General features: G+C 38.2%; 2 protein-coding genes across 2 annotated transcripts in view; both read right to left on the minus strand.

The window, feature by feature from the left end:
- Positions 1-16,219, minus strand: part of LOC132225065 (glutamate receptor 3-like) — a 347,385-nt gene that overhangs the window by 12,126 nt on the left and 319,040 nt on the right. Inside the window, 1 exon segment of the mRNA XM_059680281.1 lies at positions 14,005-14,252. Within this exon segment, the coding sequence (XP_059536264.1) occupies positions 14,005-14,252 (248 nt within the window).
- On the minus strand, positions 1,061-1,538 carry LOC132225066 (small ribosomal subunit protein eS27-like). Its single transcript, XM_059680282.1, has one exon. It carries the CDS (start codon positions 1,480-1,482, stop codon positions 1,228-1,230), a length of 255 nt encoding a protein of 84 aa, XP_059536265.1. The 5' UTR covers positions 1,483-1,538; the 3' UTR covers positions 1,061-1,227.

Here is a 16,219-nt window from a genome sequence, read left to right on the forward strand (position 1 = left end):
TTTCCCTATTACTTTTTGTTTTATCACTACCACCTCTCCCCAGTGCTCTATGCCTTAAGCTAAGTGCTGGCACCTAGGCTTAGGATTCTGGCAGTTAGCTCAGATCGCAGGGGAGATGCATATGGGTGACCAATTCCATCAGGACCAAAAAGTACAAAGCATTTCCTTTTTCCTTTCTGTATTACCTCTTTTCTTATTACAAAGGGCCCAGATTACTCAGACTGCTTCTCTAAGCCCTTACCAGTCCCTGACCTCCCTCCAGATCAGTGGTTCTCAACCTTCCTAATGCTGCGACCCTTTAATACAGTTCCTCATGTTTGGTGACCCCCAACCATAAAATTATTTTCGTTGCTACTTCATAACTGTAATGTTTCTACTGTTATGAATCATAATGTAAATATCTGATATGCAGGATGTATTTAGGTGACCCCTGTGAAAGGGTCATTCGACCCCCAAAGGGGTCGCGACCCACAAGTTGAGAACCGCTGCTCCAGATACTATGTTCTTCAAATTACTTCATTCAATTTCTTCAGTACAGCTAGTTTCACTAGGTCTCAGGAACAGAGAAGTCTGATCTCTATTTAGACTCACTCATGCTAAGATCCAAATAGAGACCTCTCCCTAGAGATTCTGGTTTTGTTTGTTTTTTTAAAAATATATTTTATTGATTTTTTACAGAGAGGAAGGGAGAGAGATAGAGAGTTAGAAATATCGATGAGAGAGAAACATCGATCAGCTGCCTCTTGCACACCCCCTCCTGGGATGTGCCCGCAACCAAGGTACATGCCCTTGACTGGAATTGAACCTGGGACCCTTCAGTCCGCAGGCCGGCAGCTCTATCCACTGAGCCAAACCGGTTAGGGCGAGATTCTGGGTTTTAAAGAAGTTTGTCAGCCTTAAATGAAGTAGGCTGATAAAAGCAAGACATATTAGTTTAAAGTAGTGGTTCTCGAAGTGTGGTCCAGGAACCCCTGAAGGATCCCTGAAACCTTTTCATCAAAGGGTCAGTGAGGTCAAAACTATTTTTATAATACTAAGGCACCCTTGCCCTTCTCACTCTTTTTTCCCCATAATCAAAACTTTATTGAAAAATTGACACCAAAATAGATCACTGTTGTATACTTCCAAAATTAAATGTAATTATGTTATCCTGGTAGGTTAACTAGAATTACTAAACTGATAAGGCTTTTTGTGATATAATCCAAATTCAGGAAGCTGTGTGGATCATTAGTGTTGCTTTCTTCTAAATGAACACCCTTCAGTGAGTCTAGCCTTTCCTCCTGTCGGCTGGCACAGCACTGTTGAACAAACTATGCAAAGAACCACCGTCTGAGCGCGGCTGAAAACCGTGGTGATATTGTAGCAACCTGGACATTTTACATCCATAAAATAAGAATTTGGACTTTGAACTAGCTGTTTCTTTTTATGTTTTTTCTTTTCCTCTTCCAAGGACGGGTGTAGTAAATCTCTAGCCAAAAGCATGTTGATCCTCTCGCAGGCGCAGCCCGTCCCGATCTCCTGCCCTTCTCACTGTCACTCTTATTCTTTAACGATGTACAGTGGAGTTCCCTGGAGGCTACATGACATGTGCTATCACAATAAATTGAATAAAGCAGGAGAAATGAGAATCCTATTCTCTTATATTTAGCCAGACATTAACAAGAGTTGCAAGAATATAGGACAATACCACTCCTTGATAATTTATTTTTGTTTTGGAAAAATATAGTTATTTTTCATAAAGTACATTATGTTAACATAGATTTATTATTTTAAAACTGAATCAATGAATATATTCATTTAAAATTATTCAATTTTAATTTTTGATATGCTAAATATTAATAGATATAACACACATAAACAAAATTTTGGGGAGTTCCTATAATTTTTAAGTGTGTAATAGGATCCTGGGACAAAAAATTTTGAGAAGCACTGTTTTGGGGTGTGGGGGGTGGATACTATGGGCATTTAGAGGGTAGAGGCCAAAAATGATGCTAAACACTCTATTGTATACTGGACAGCCCCTCACAACAGAGCTCCAAATGTCAATTGTGCTGAAGTTGAGGAACCCTGCCTTACAGCATCCAGACCTCATTTGATGTTCCAGGACTTTAGATAAATCTGACAAATGATATACTCTAGAAGTTTAGTCTTTGATTGGAAAAAAAAACCACAGGGCTTATGAAATCTGGCAGGGAGCCAATGTGCATTTGGGAGCTTCCAAATAAAAATGAAGGAGAAAAACAAACATTTCAAGCAGCAGCACAGCCAAGGAGCACAAAGCTGTAATCAGAAATCACAGATAATACCACTTAACAAGGTTAGGATAGCTGCCAAGAAAAGAAGGTACTGTAAAGGCCAAATCTCCTAGAACAGTATGTCTCTGTGGGGTGGAATACATTCCCAAGATGGCAGAGAAAAACTGCCATAATTTTCTCTCTTACTGTACCTCACTGGATGTACTGCCTAGCCCAACGAAAATCAACCAAATCTATTGACACCTTCCCCCAGCCCACACACATGCACATAATTTGATATTTTAAAGGATGTGGAATTAGGTGGGCATTCGGTCATTTTAAATGTCACTTTCTTCATGAAGCCATTTTAACTCTCCACCCCAATATTTTCTCTTTCCTCTTTCATCTCCTACCTTGCTTGTTATTTATGTCCATGTCTTGTAACTCCCACTACACTTTTTACTTCTCAAGAGCAGGAACCATGGCTTATGTATTTTTATCCCCACTTAGAATAACAGTTCTCTCCATAAATATTTATTGAATAGATAACTCTCTTTTAGAATTTTGTTTTTCAGCTTAGTACTTCACATAATTATTATAATAACTATTATTATTGGTCAAGCTTAATGATCACTCTAAGAAGGTAGATTTATGGTATCTACAAGTAAAGGGATTGAACTATAGATCGGTTAAGCAATCTGCTCAAGCCTGCACAGCAATTACAGGTCAGGCCAGATGGCAAATTAATATACTGCCAGCTCTGTACTATGCATTCTACAAAGGAACACACATAATGGTAGCAGTCCTCCTTATTTTTGTTCTTTGGGCTTGGATGTTCACAGTGAATTTTTTCTTTAGGGACCGCCGTACTCCAAATAACTATCAACCTAGCAAGGGCATATCTTGCAGCTGGGGCCTGTCACTGTGGTGTAGCAATATGTCTCCAGGGTAATATTTCAGAGCAATTACTGTAGGCCCTTAACTGGTACCTAAGAGAATTACAAGTCAGAAATATTTATTATACTCATCTCAATAGAGAACAGAAAGAATTACACAAAGTAGGTCAGATTCCTTTAATGGAAATTAGTGAGGCATTCTTTCCTTTGAAGGGCTTGCTATGAACTTTTTGCTGAGGAGAGACCTCCTAAGACAAGGGCATGGGTGGCAGGCTTAGGGAGAGAATAGGAGAGCTTTGTGATGCAATTTTAGGGGGTCTGGGAATGCCTCCCCATCCAGAAATATTTTCACCTGAAATTCTCCCATTAGAATTGCACACCTTTAAGTCAGAGCAACATTTCTTGTTAAAATACACAGCTTCCTGATAAATGGGAAATGAAACAAACTCCAACTCTTTGTTCCATATTCTTTAAAAATATTTTGGTGAGAGTGTAAAGTTCTAAGAATAAAATGATTTACTGCACTTAAGTCATAAAAATGTATGTGGATTGTTGATCACACGGAGAGGGTAAGAGTAAATGTGAATAAGAGAGTCATTTATAAGTATGGGAAGGTAGTGCTGACCTGTGGTAGGATAACGATTCCTTAGTGTGGGGAACAGTCATGGAATAATGTCAATTTAAAAAATAGGGGTAGTAATATAATTCATAATGCCTTGAAAATGAGTTCTATTTTTAAAGAAAACATAACTGGCTGATAAAAATTTCTGCTTATCTCTCCCATCCACACCTGGCAATAACTCAGCTACAAAGGACTGTATTCACTAAGCCAAGGCATCAACCCCAGGTGGCAGTTGTTTAGGTTCCCAGCTCACTCCTTGGTTGTACCAACCAGCCATTTAAAAGTTCAATGTTATCTTATTGATGGCCAACATTACAAATGATGATACGGCCATTTTTTTCCCCCCTGTGAAAGTAGAAACTGTTTATTCTTTAAAAGTAACTAAAAATTTTGATATATGTGTTTCAAAAGCACTGTCCAAATTTTTTAGATTTTAATTTTAGGGTATACTTAAAATAGGTAGTTGGAACCATGTTGGATTCTTATCAACATGAAATGTGGTGAGAGTGGTGTGACGGTGCTGAGTTTCCTGATAGCGGCAAAGAAGAAAAAATAGCCTTGTGAATTAATAAGCAAGTTGATTTCTCTAAATGGTGATCCTGGAAGGGCTGAGATAAGAATTTGTTCTATAAATATGGCTCTAGGCCTGAAAAATATAGGAACCCAGGGTGTAATATGATTCATTCACCCAGGAGACTATGGGATATATTCTGTTCTGAATGGCTTCACTTATGAGTAGGGACACCTAAAGAGCAAATGTCTGTTTAATTAATAATGCCAGAAGATCTTCAATAAAGCCCTTAGGAGGGGTACATATATGTGTAAATATGTAGATTATGGGGAAAGACAAAGAGGTCAGAGAGAAGTAAAAGAAATATGTGCGAGGATGGTGTATTTGCATAGTTAATTAGAAACCTGCTCTAACAACATAATATCTGGATAATGAATATAGAAACTTATCACAACCTAAGCTGGAAGCTCACCCTATGCCTCATTCAAACCTTATTCCTGATTACTAACATTTGCTTCTTGGTACGTACTTGGTAGTGATTTTTTTGAACAATTTATTAGAATATCTTTGGCCCAGTGGAGGGAGGACAGCCATCTCTCTCTCTCTCTCTCTCTCTCTCTCTCTCTCTCTCTCTCTCTCTCTCTCTCTTCCTGAAGACATTTCAGGTTTTAATGGTGACAAGTCACCTTTTCTAATAGCTCACTTGATTTTCTAGCCTTTTCTGGAGAACTCATAGAATCACACAGGAAATCACAGGCATGTATAGTAAGACCTCACTTAAAATGTTATTGATGGGTTCTGTGACTTTAAGTGAAATGATATATAACAAAATCAATATTACCAAAGGCTAATTGATATAAACAAGAGTTAAGTTTCTATGCCATCTCATTGTTATAATGAAACAATGTTGAATGAAATGATGTTATTTGAGGACCAGCTGTATAGATAGGCAGCTGCACACATCACTGCTCAGGTAGGTCTTCATTTATTAGGCTGAAGCCCATTGAAGGCCAAGCAAGAGAAGAATCTTTGCTGTATGAGAAAATTTACTCTAAGGTCTTTTATATTCTTTTCTCTAGGTTACCTTGGGATATGTGTAGTGAAAGAATTTACCTCTCCATATAGTAGCTGTTGGAGGCTGTGGCATTTCAAAATAGGCCCTAGACCAGCCGTGGGCAAACTACGGCCTGCGGGCCACATCCGGCCCATTTGGCTGTTCTATCCAGCCCGCGGAGCCGAAAGAGGGAGGGTTCTCTTGCTCTCCCCTCCGCTCCTTCATCAGCAGCAGTGTTAACATGGCAACGTCGGGAAACACGGCTGCAGCTCCTTCTTCTGAGTCCAGTTTAAGAACCCATTGTGGCCCTCGAGTCAAAAAGTTTGCCCACCCCTGCGGCCTAGACTATACTAGTGTCTGGAGCCCTTTTGAAATATCTCTACCCATTTCTTTGCACAGGGGTTTCTGGGTGCAAGATTCTAAGGGAATGAGGGTTTTAATTATTTCAATCCTTCTACCCTTAGAGAAAGCCCAAGTTTTCTTTACAGTAGAGAGCATGCTCATATGACTGTTGGCATTACTAGACTCTGGTCACTCAGATGACCCTCATTTCACAGGGGCAGCTACAATGATTTGCAGAGCTATGCAGTGCTTAGCTGCTAGAAGCTCCCTCTGAGAGAGTATTTATATCTATGTAGTTCACAAATGTAGCTCAAACCTACTTAATTCCTTGCTAATGAGATCATAATTTAATATAAGTGCAAAGAGCAAATTCAATAATGCATGCATGTAACATTAGGAGTTGAAAGCTGTGAATCATTTTACTAAGGGGCTTAAGAATGCTGGTGATTAAAACCTATTGATGAGCATCTATATTAGAGTAGCAGCCCCAAAGCCACTTGTAGATATGTGGGTAAAACCAGTGCATTTCCAAATGATAACCTCTCAAATTCAAAGTAATAGACCCTTTGATTCTACAAGTTGTGAATTTCACTGATGGATTTCTGCCAAACTGGGCGTTTGTCCAACCTCTCCCTCTAGAACAGGAATCCAAAATAATTATTGGTTATGGACATAACCCAATTTGTCTGAGAGGACTTCTTATTCAATTTGTTCCTGACAGAGAGAAGGAGCTCAGGGAAGATGCTAAGCTCTCAAAGAAGGCAGTTTTGGTTAAAATGTGACTGCAGGTACTTTCCCAAGTTCATAATTGATATGATTTTCTTGATAACTTGTTTTTAAATTCCATTAAAATTAAAACTATAGAATTTGGTTGAGTTTTATTATAAGTGTGTTTTATTTAGATATCCCAATGACCCTGAGAAAGAGGCATAGACATCTAGTTCATTCCCCTGAGTCTAGCCAAATTTTTATTGAGAGTTTAATATAATGGGTGCCAACATTCTCTTTTTCCTCAAAAGCTTTCCCTTGACCATAACCCATAGAAGAATAATCAGTTCAGCTTACACCCCAATAGATAGAAACAAATGGAGTCAAATATAAGAACTGAAAGTTGGTTGCCATGTCAGGGCACATACTGCCCTCCTCTAGCGAGCATTTTGGCATTCATTTATCTGCATTTTCAGTAGTGAAGCTAGACAGAACACACCAGCAGAGTCAGTCTCTCTCTCTCTCTCTCTCTCTCTCTCTCTCTCTCTCTCTTTCTCATTCAATCTCTTTTTATTTTTAAAAAGTGTAAAGTATGCTACTGCCTTATGTCTATATTTTGAGAAACATCTTCTTCAAGGCAAGATGAAATTAAGTTTTAAGATGAATCTAGACTTGGACCACACTTTTGCCACTTCTGACAATTAGGGATTTGCCTCATGTGCCAAGGGCCAAATGCTATACCGCTCTCTAGAAAGTCAAAAGAGAATGGATTTCAATTGTTCTCAGTAAGAAATCTGCCCCACCCTGTTCCACCAACCTCAGTTCCCACCCTCATTGAATGCATTTATTTGTTTCAAATCTTTCATGTTTCTTTTCCATGGGCTGTCCTACTTTTCAGAGAGTGTGGTTCTGTAACCTCCTCTCCAGATGAAAGGAAACCAATTGATTTGGTCTTAGAGGGGCAGAAAAGGCATAGACATACATCATTTCACTATGCCATTGCAACAGTGTCTTTCCTTTTGGAAATTATATAACAGCATTCTTACCTTCAGGCTTTTTACTCCTGCTCCTCTTTCTGTAGCTCTGGTGTTGGACACTTAGTCATTATTTTTCAATAAGAAACACATTCAAGTTATCAGGATAACCAAAGGCAAATAATCATATCTTAATCATAGAAATCATGTTAAGGCCACATAGTCAATTTAAAAATTAAAACATCAGTAGAATGGTTAATTTAACAAAAATGTTTTCTTTTTGGATTACAATTATTTTCCGGTGGTAGAATTTATTCTTTAACACCATCTTGCAAACTCAATGGTTTTGGCAGTCACTGGACTGGTTCAGTTCTTAAGGCAAAGAGGTCCCTTGCTTGAAGCTGTCACTTGAGAGAAAAAGTGAGGATTTGCTCTTGGGAGAAAGACCTGAGTAAGTTCAAGGAGCAAATTTAGTCACTACCAGAAAATAAAATTGTCAGGTTCTTCATACTTCCAGGAGGCAGCACCAGCACAGAGACATGCAAATCAATGAAGAGCATAGTATACTCACCCTACTCTTTGATTCCAAACCAGTCTTGATGATTCACGGAAACTTCTTTCAAGAAGGAACTTCTTCCAAGAAGGAAATGCCATCAATCTGTAATGATTCTTGCCTACACACATAACAGTGTCAGTAAAGAGTCATTGGGATCCATCTTAACCCTGGGTATCCAAAATGTCTACCTTTGGGGATGGCTCCTGCCAATAAAAGGTCCATCTTGTTGCAGGTAAAAGGCAGATGCAGATTCACATCCATTATTCAAGGCCCCAAAATGTCAAAGACTTCTGGGTATGGAAGAGAAGTGGTTAAGAAATGGTGGCATAGGAGAGGAGAATTGAGGACATACATGGAAGAAGAAATACACACAAAACTGAGGATCTCATTTATGCATATGGGCAACACAGTATCACCTCAGTCATCTATGTATCACTGAATAGGAAGCCAAAGGCATTTGGAAATGGACTGTCTTAAAAGTATAACTTTTCCCTATCTTTGAGTAGAAGACTCGCTAAGCAAATGTATGGGATTAAAAAAAAAGATTGCTATTGATAGGGAGGAGAATCATGTTTGAATTTCTTAAGAGAACAAACTGTTTTTAGGTACTTTGAAAGCACCAGTACAAAAGGAAACAATTTCAATTGCAGGTCATGTTTTGAATTTATTAAAACAAGTTCCCTAAGTTCTTTCCTAGCATTACATTAGCTAGTATAATCTAGTCCCTATATATATTTGAAGATAATAAAACTGCATTTCTTTATCAATATTCTACAAATCATAATGATCATCAAATGATTTAGTTAATTAATGGAAGCTTAACTGCATATTCCAGCCTCATCCCTTACTTTCCTATATGCCTTACAAGTTAAGGCACCTGTGGTACAACTCTTATTGAAGTCAAGTTCAGAATGGCCCCACTTAAACATTCTGTTCCAATGTCCCCCAAAACACATAAAGTGTGATGATTTTCAGCTTAGAAAATATGGACACTGGGGGCCTATTTAAATCCCTGGATAGAACTAAAGCCAGGGCAATTCTAGGGTGAGGTGGGATAAGGTTTATAATGCCTTGTCACCCCAGTCACAAAAAGCTTGTTTCACTGACCTGACCCCCTCTAGTAAAGTAGGACTACACGGGAAAGCTAATCTGATACACTTTACCCAAGATTAAGAGAATGAAATATGGTGGTGCTTCTTTCGAAGTATTTGAAAGTTTGAGATGACGGGCAGCTATAGAGGGAGGCTGATATGTTTATGAGGTAATTCAGCAGCTAAATCCCCATTCTGCTGTGATTTACAGTGACAGACATATTGGCTGTGTCACAAACCCCCAGTGAACTGGGTTTAGCACTGAAATAACCTACTGGCTCTTTAAAAAAATATATTTTTATTGATTTTAGAGAGGGAAAGAGAGATAGAAATATCAGTGAGAGAGAATCATTGATGGGCTGCCTCCTACCCACCCCCTACTGGGGATTGAGCCCACAACCTGGGCATGTGCCCTTGACAAGAATTGAACTCGGGACCCTTTAGTCTGTAGGCTGAGCCAAACCTGGTAGAGCAACCTTCTGGCTCTTAATCACCACATTTGCATGCACATTGTAATAAAGCACTAACACAAAAGGTTGATTTGCAGGTTAAAATCCCCCAAACCACAGCTCTAATTCCATGATCCTTGCCTGCATTTAAAGTCCATCAAGGAAGGATCAATTCTGATTTGTTTAGGCTCTATTAACTCAAGTTCAGAAAAATGGTAAAACTAAGAAGTATTTTAGTTCTAGCCTGTAGGTCTGGTTCAGAGGCTACTTTAGTGACAGGCTTTGAATTAATTCCTTCTATTCATAAAATAAATTAAAGTAAAATAAATATCTACTTCATTAGTTTAAGCATGTGCATATTTAAAACAGCCTGAATAGTTGTTGGTTCCTTCCATAGAATTGTGACTTTTTGAGAATAGGCTTAGGATGTGTAATGTCTCATGCCAGGGGGAAAAAGACAACAATTTAACATAATTGCCCATTTATCATTACTTAAAGGTTGCAGGAGACAGACAAAGAGATCAGTAGTGTAGGTTTTTCTCCCTCTCCTGGTTTCAGAGATAATAGGTGTGGAAGTGTTTTTTAACAAGTAAAAGCACTCATAAATGTCGGGCTTTGTGATTGCTGTCATTTTTAGTAATCAGTGTGAGGTCTATAATGGCTTCAATATGCCATTTGCATTGTAACCAAGGTAGTTGAGAATGAACCTGATTTTTATGGAAATATGTCACATGCAGACAGATTGACATTGCTCATTGGATGGTTAGATGTGATAAATTGCTATCTGCAATATTATCACAGGAGGTGGCCCTGAAAGTCTGAAGAGATTTGTAATAGCATTAGCTGTGTGACCTTCTCAAAGTCACCACCATCTCTGGGTCTCACTTTCTCTATTAGATGATATATTCAGCAGTCAATTGTCATGTTAACTGGGGATGGGATACAATAAAGAACTGTAATTCTCAAGCCATTTTACTAATACATTTAAATCTTACTGATTTGGACTAACAGAGGAGGGGTTGTCTGAATTAAAAAGTCATGAATTACAAAATCTGTTTGAAGAATGGCAATTTTACTACTTTAAGTCTATTTTGTAATTCAAACTCACTATAAAACATTGCTTTCTGGAGGTCTTTGTGAGCACTACTTTAGCAGATATATTTGTAATGAATATGATTATATCTAATAGATGCTTCCAACATTTGAAAAAGGTTTGTTCTCTTAAACAAAAATTCAACTGACAATCTAGTCCCAACTCTCATTTGCTTAACAAACCTCTCTTGGCTGCATCCCTGATAATATGAAGTTAGATTATAGACTGGTCCCTGTCCAGTTTATCACAGATTATAAATTAGAGGGCTCCAAATTAATGAGGTTTCACTGCCTTTTCTACTTTCTTCTCCATTGATTTGTTTTTGGCATCACCACTAAATAGTGGTAAAAGAGAGTCAAATTCATCTCTTGCCCCTTCTCTCACTCATTTTCAGAAAACAGCAGGTAGCAAGAAGGAAGAAGATAAAGGCAAGCTCCTTGGTAATCCAGAAATAGAATAAGCAATCATTGGATATGCAGCACTGATCATACTATTATCCGTAGTTGAGAAAACGGTTGACTTATTTCAAAAGATTGGCTGGAACAATGACTGAAAAAAGTGATTTGAAGGATACCTGGCAGGTAGCACTATCATCAAAGAAGTTGAAAACATTTAAGATCTACTGAAATATTTTTCTATTTGCATATAAAAGTCATATAATTTGGAAATTATGGGTCGGCGATTAAGTTACTTGATAACTTTGCAGCAGTATCAGCTGAGAAAAGAAAGTTGATTGTTGGTTGTAATTAGTAAATAGCTGGTCTAAAGTTTTATGGATCTTCATGATACCAAAACATCTGGGTAAAAAGTGAAAATTCAACTAAATGTGTGTAGATTTTTTATGCAACATCAAACATTTGGTTATTTGAAAACTTCTGGGCAGTTGGCATCATGTGGATGTTTTAGAGTCATCTTGAAATAGTCCATAGCTCCTTTTAACCATGCTGAGATGAATTCCTCAGAGTAATGTATCCAATCCAGCTCAATTTTCATTCCACAACTAATTTCAATGATATAATTGGGTTCTCTGTGGCCTGCCATTAACATGAGAAGAAGACCAGGAAGAAGGTGCTAAATACTATAGGCATCAGGCTAGCCATTCCAAAACTCAAATAGGCCAAAAGTTTGGCTAAACTGTCAATGTCATTAGTTCACATAGGTGGGAAAGGAAGTTACTGCTTTTTGACACACAGTAAAAACTTGATTAATTGGCATCCATAAGGAATGGATGGAATTTTCAATACTCATTTTGTTTCATTCTTGGTTAATAACATTTTCCCCCTCAAAGTGCTTGTATCCACTTTCTTTCCTCAGGTAAGAAGCCTCTAATATTTGAGGGTCAATCCAGATGGAGAGAAGATATAGGAGACAGAGCTGAATGTGATCTAACCACAGGTAATTGCTTGGCAAGTGATTAAAAAGTCAATTCCTTTCAGTCTTCTCTTTTAGTACTATTGCTGCTTTCTCATCATTGCGGATTACTGAGGGGTGCTCAATTTAGTTAATTGGGGTACTGGTTAGGTGAGTTCTGGTTAATCAAGGTTTTATAATAAAAGACCTCGCCAATGCCTGGTAAGATTATGTGCTGAAGAAAGTTATTCTTAAATTTATTTCTTTGAACATACTCTGTATTACTGTTTCTAAACCCATATTATTCTGCAGACTGGTAAACTAACTTTTCTGTCAGGATGCTGAAGAATGGAGAGGGAAAGAGAGGAACAGAGGTGTAACCATTGTCTTTGAAGGAGAAAAGTTTTGTCTTGCCTATCTGATGATCTGTGGTTGGGAAACACTGTTCTTCACCTTAAGATGCCCATGAATTCTTGGTTGTATAAAAGTCGATCTTACATGTTTCGATATAATTCTCATTCCCTTTGGGCCATGGAGAATTCTGTTTTCAGGTCCTCTCCTGTACTTACCCAATCTGTCCTTCCATCATTTGGTAACTTGGCTTCTGAGCTTGCTTCCATTTCTTGTTGCTTGGAGGAAGGCTATTCATTCTTACTAGCCCTGAAGAGCATTAAGGAGTCAAAGGAATGCCAAGTAAGATGTGTTTTCTCATAATGGTAGCCTGGATTACAATTTGACCTACCTGAACCAAGAACATGGCTAAGGAAGCCAAATCAGGAATTTATACACAAAGAGTACACAGTTAGGCGACGCACTTGTTTAAATATACAAAATCTCTTTGCAAAGTCTAGATATGAGGTGGCCTATTGAAGAAAGACCCCATCTAACTTGAAACCGAGCTTATTTTTGGCTTTCAAGTTAAGTGGGGCCAGCTTAAATAGGCCATCACATATAGAAAAAAATATCTCATCACTCAAACACATAATTGAAGAAGCCAACTCTAATCAACCAACCAACATCTGTGAGCAACATTATGCCTTAAGCGGAAAAAAGAGGCTGTAACCTGACTTTTTAGTAGGTGGGTTTGATTTCTCACACCACTCAGCTGAGGCAGGCGGGGGACAGTCTTAAGGAAAGCCTTGGGCTATTGAAAGCCTAAGGCAGTGAAACCCACACCATAGCCTTCATAAGGCAACCAGTCCAGTGTGTGATGGGAAGGAAGGGGTGTGGATAGGGAGCCTCTGTCTGGGAGTTTAAGAAGGGACCCAAGTTAGATCAAAAATGCAGGCAGCGCCCTGAAGTCTTTCTGGTTCCCAAAGCTGCCAGGCAGGGGAATAACCTGGTCATTTCAATTTATGTGTGAGTCTTGTGCTCTCTCCTCAATAATAAGATAACAGTCTTGCCGATTACTCGTCACTAAGGGTACCCGGTTGTGGTGACATTGAGGCTGACCTTGGAGTCACCGCCCCCGCTGCCGCACTCTCCTTTGTCGTACCACCATTTGTTTTTCAATTTGTCCAAGAGGCCTTGCTCATTCAGTTTTAATACTGCCAGGTTAACAGCATTTCTTGAAACGATAAAACATAACTTGTAAGAAAATGCACAAATGCTTAGGAAATCGTTAACGTATAAAAAGGAGCACAAGAGGACAAATTGGCTAAATTTCACAGAACGTGGAGCTATAAAAATGTCTGTACAGCAAATACAGGGTTAAATATTGGAAGGTGGCATGGAGGATAACATTTGCTCAAAACTGAAGTGTGCGGGATGGGGAAATTGTCTTTGAGAAAAAAAGTAACAAGAACACCACATCCATGCAATTAACATTCGTCACATATGGCACCATAACTTGGCTTTTACCATTTAAATTGAAAAAGCCGTTGAACTGTAAAATTAAAACAGCAACAGTCAGAGAGGACAACACAGAGAGAGAACATTAAAAAAAATGGATGCATTAAATAGATGAAACCATAATTTACCGTCTTATTTAACTCCATGGAATATTGTAGATTTTAAACTTTTAAAAGTTACCTCAAAATCCACAAGAAAGAAAATGACAACAAAATGCATCAGGGTAGGTGGAATACTATAACAACACGGATATTGTTATATTATTCCACCCACCTTAATGCTGAGCCTTTAGGGGTTGCCACACCATAGCCTTTGGAATCCAGATTTCCACCAACTTTCATCGTATCACATGGTTTTCTCTGCTCAATGTACTCATTCATGGTTGACTCCAGCAGGAAGGCGAACTTTCCCTTGGACTTCCGCACTCGGGCCACGCCGTCTGCTGTTGTTTTGGTAAACACAGATGGCTCTGCTGATTTCATGTAAGACCACATTTTCTCATAAACAGCAATTTTGGACCTCTGCAACAGAGATAAAGCTTCTTAGAGCTACTAGATATTAAAACTGGAAGAGGCTCCAGTGCATTTGAAAAAATTGTTTTTAAACATTTTTTATTGCAATCCATAGTAAGCAAAGCATATTACACTGCAACCCTGTAGATATATTCATATATATGTAAACATGGTTCCAAAATAGAGTTCTTAAACCACACTCATCCTTGCTTTGTGTGATGCTCTCTGATATTTTCTATTCTATCCTAATTCACTTAAAAATGCTGATCAGGACCCACTAAATTGATTTCATGGCTCCACAAATGGGTTGCATTCTAGTTTGAAAACACTTTCTTAGTTCAATCTTCATCTCAATGCAGAAATATCCCCAACAATATCCTGTTGTGTGATTATCCTTTATCTGCCTGAAAAAAAGGCCATTGAAAGGCAGTGTACAACCATTTAGTCAACCCACTCCAGCACAGAATATTAATTATATATTAATTATTGTAATAAATCACTTTCTTATTCTGAACTGAAATTTGGTTCTCTATAACTCTCACCCTTTAGCACTACCTGCTAGAGCTATTCAAAGCTGTTCTGTTCCTTCTTCTATGGATGTTTCTTCAAATATTGCAAGGCTGTTACTATGCCCCCTTCTCATCTCTTCATCAGGCTAGCTCTACCTACATCTACTACTATTTCCAGAACCCTCACAATTTTGGTCTTTCTTCCATAGACACATTCTAGTTAGCAATCTCTTAAATTGGAGTTTCTAGAAATAAACATGACATTCCAGAAATATGAGAAAGACAGGATAAAATTTAAAACTGATTTTGTCACTAGAGCATTATTTTCTATCAATGCTGCCTGAGTTTGCATTAACATATTTAATCTTTGATCTATTCTTTCACAATTTTAAAGTACTCTCCTGGAGGTGTGAAGAATATAACCCAGTGAATATAGTCCCTCTGTCAACTCAGGTTGAGGTCAAATTAAAACTGTTAATTTTTTCTACCAAGTCAAGTTTCCCTCATCTTTACCCCTTTGAAATTTGAATTTAATTATATTAAATTTCATCTCTATTTAAACATGTGCTAAATGCTTATAGCTGTATGCTAGATATGCTGGAGAATATAAAGGAAGTGTGGTCTCAATGACTCCATGACTTCCAAGTCAGTTGAGATTTAGGTCCTTGGGAGTGAAAACCCTAGAGAAAGAGTCTAAAGTCATATTTGATCAGAGGTAAGATAACATGATAGAAATTATAAACATATGTCATGTTTTCAGTTGTCCTTTTATGGAGTTTCTTTGATCCCACTTCAGCTTTTTTGATTGTTTATTTAGTTGCTTTTTTCTGGACTTTGGCAAGCTACATTGCATCTTTTTTGAGACCTGCTTAGTCCTGCTGAAATAATTTCAGAGGGCTGGAATTCCTGGAGCTATCACCATGGAAACTACGCATTGTGTTTATGGCAATCAAATCCTCACTGAGGCCTTCACTGAGTCACTGAAATGATTCACTGAGGCTGGAACATGAGGAACAGAAAAAAAAGCCAATATGGCTGAAGCCAAGTGAACAAGAGAGTTTGGTAGGAAATGAGCTTAGGAGAATAATCAGAGGTCAGATCTAGTAGGCCCCTGTATGTCACGGTAAAAAGCTTGGATTTATTCTACATATGATAAGAAGCTAATGGAGGATTTGAGGTGGGATGAGATAAGATCTGAATTAAAATTTTAAAGGATTACTCTAGTTATTATATGGAGAACCAACTAAGGTGGGCCAGAGTGGAAACAAGGAGATTGGTTAGGTGACTCTTCTCATAGTTCAGGGGAGAGATGTTTGTGGCATGGACTAGGCTGGGAGAAATGGAGGTGGAGGAAAGAGATTGGATTCAAGATATGTTTTAGGGAGAAAGTAAAGAACTTTTGCTGATCGACATTTTCATCTGATTGTCCCATAGATACTTTCAGATTAAACATTTCTAAACCAAATA

This window comes from Myotis daubentonii, chromosome X (genome assembly GCF_963259705.1).
Source record: "Myotis daubentonii chromosome X, mMyoDau2.1, whole genome shotgun sequence".
Classification (NCBI taxonomy): Eukaryota; Metazoa; Chordata; class Mammalia; order Chiroptera; family Vespertilionidae; genus Myotis; species Myotis daubentonii.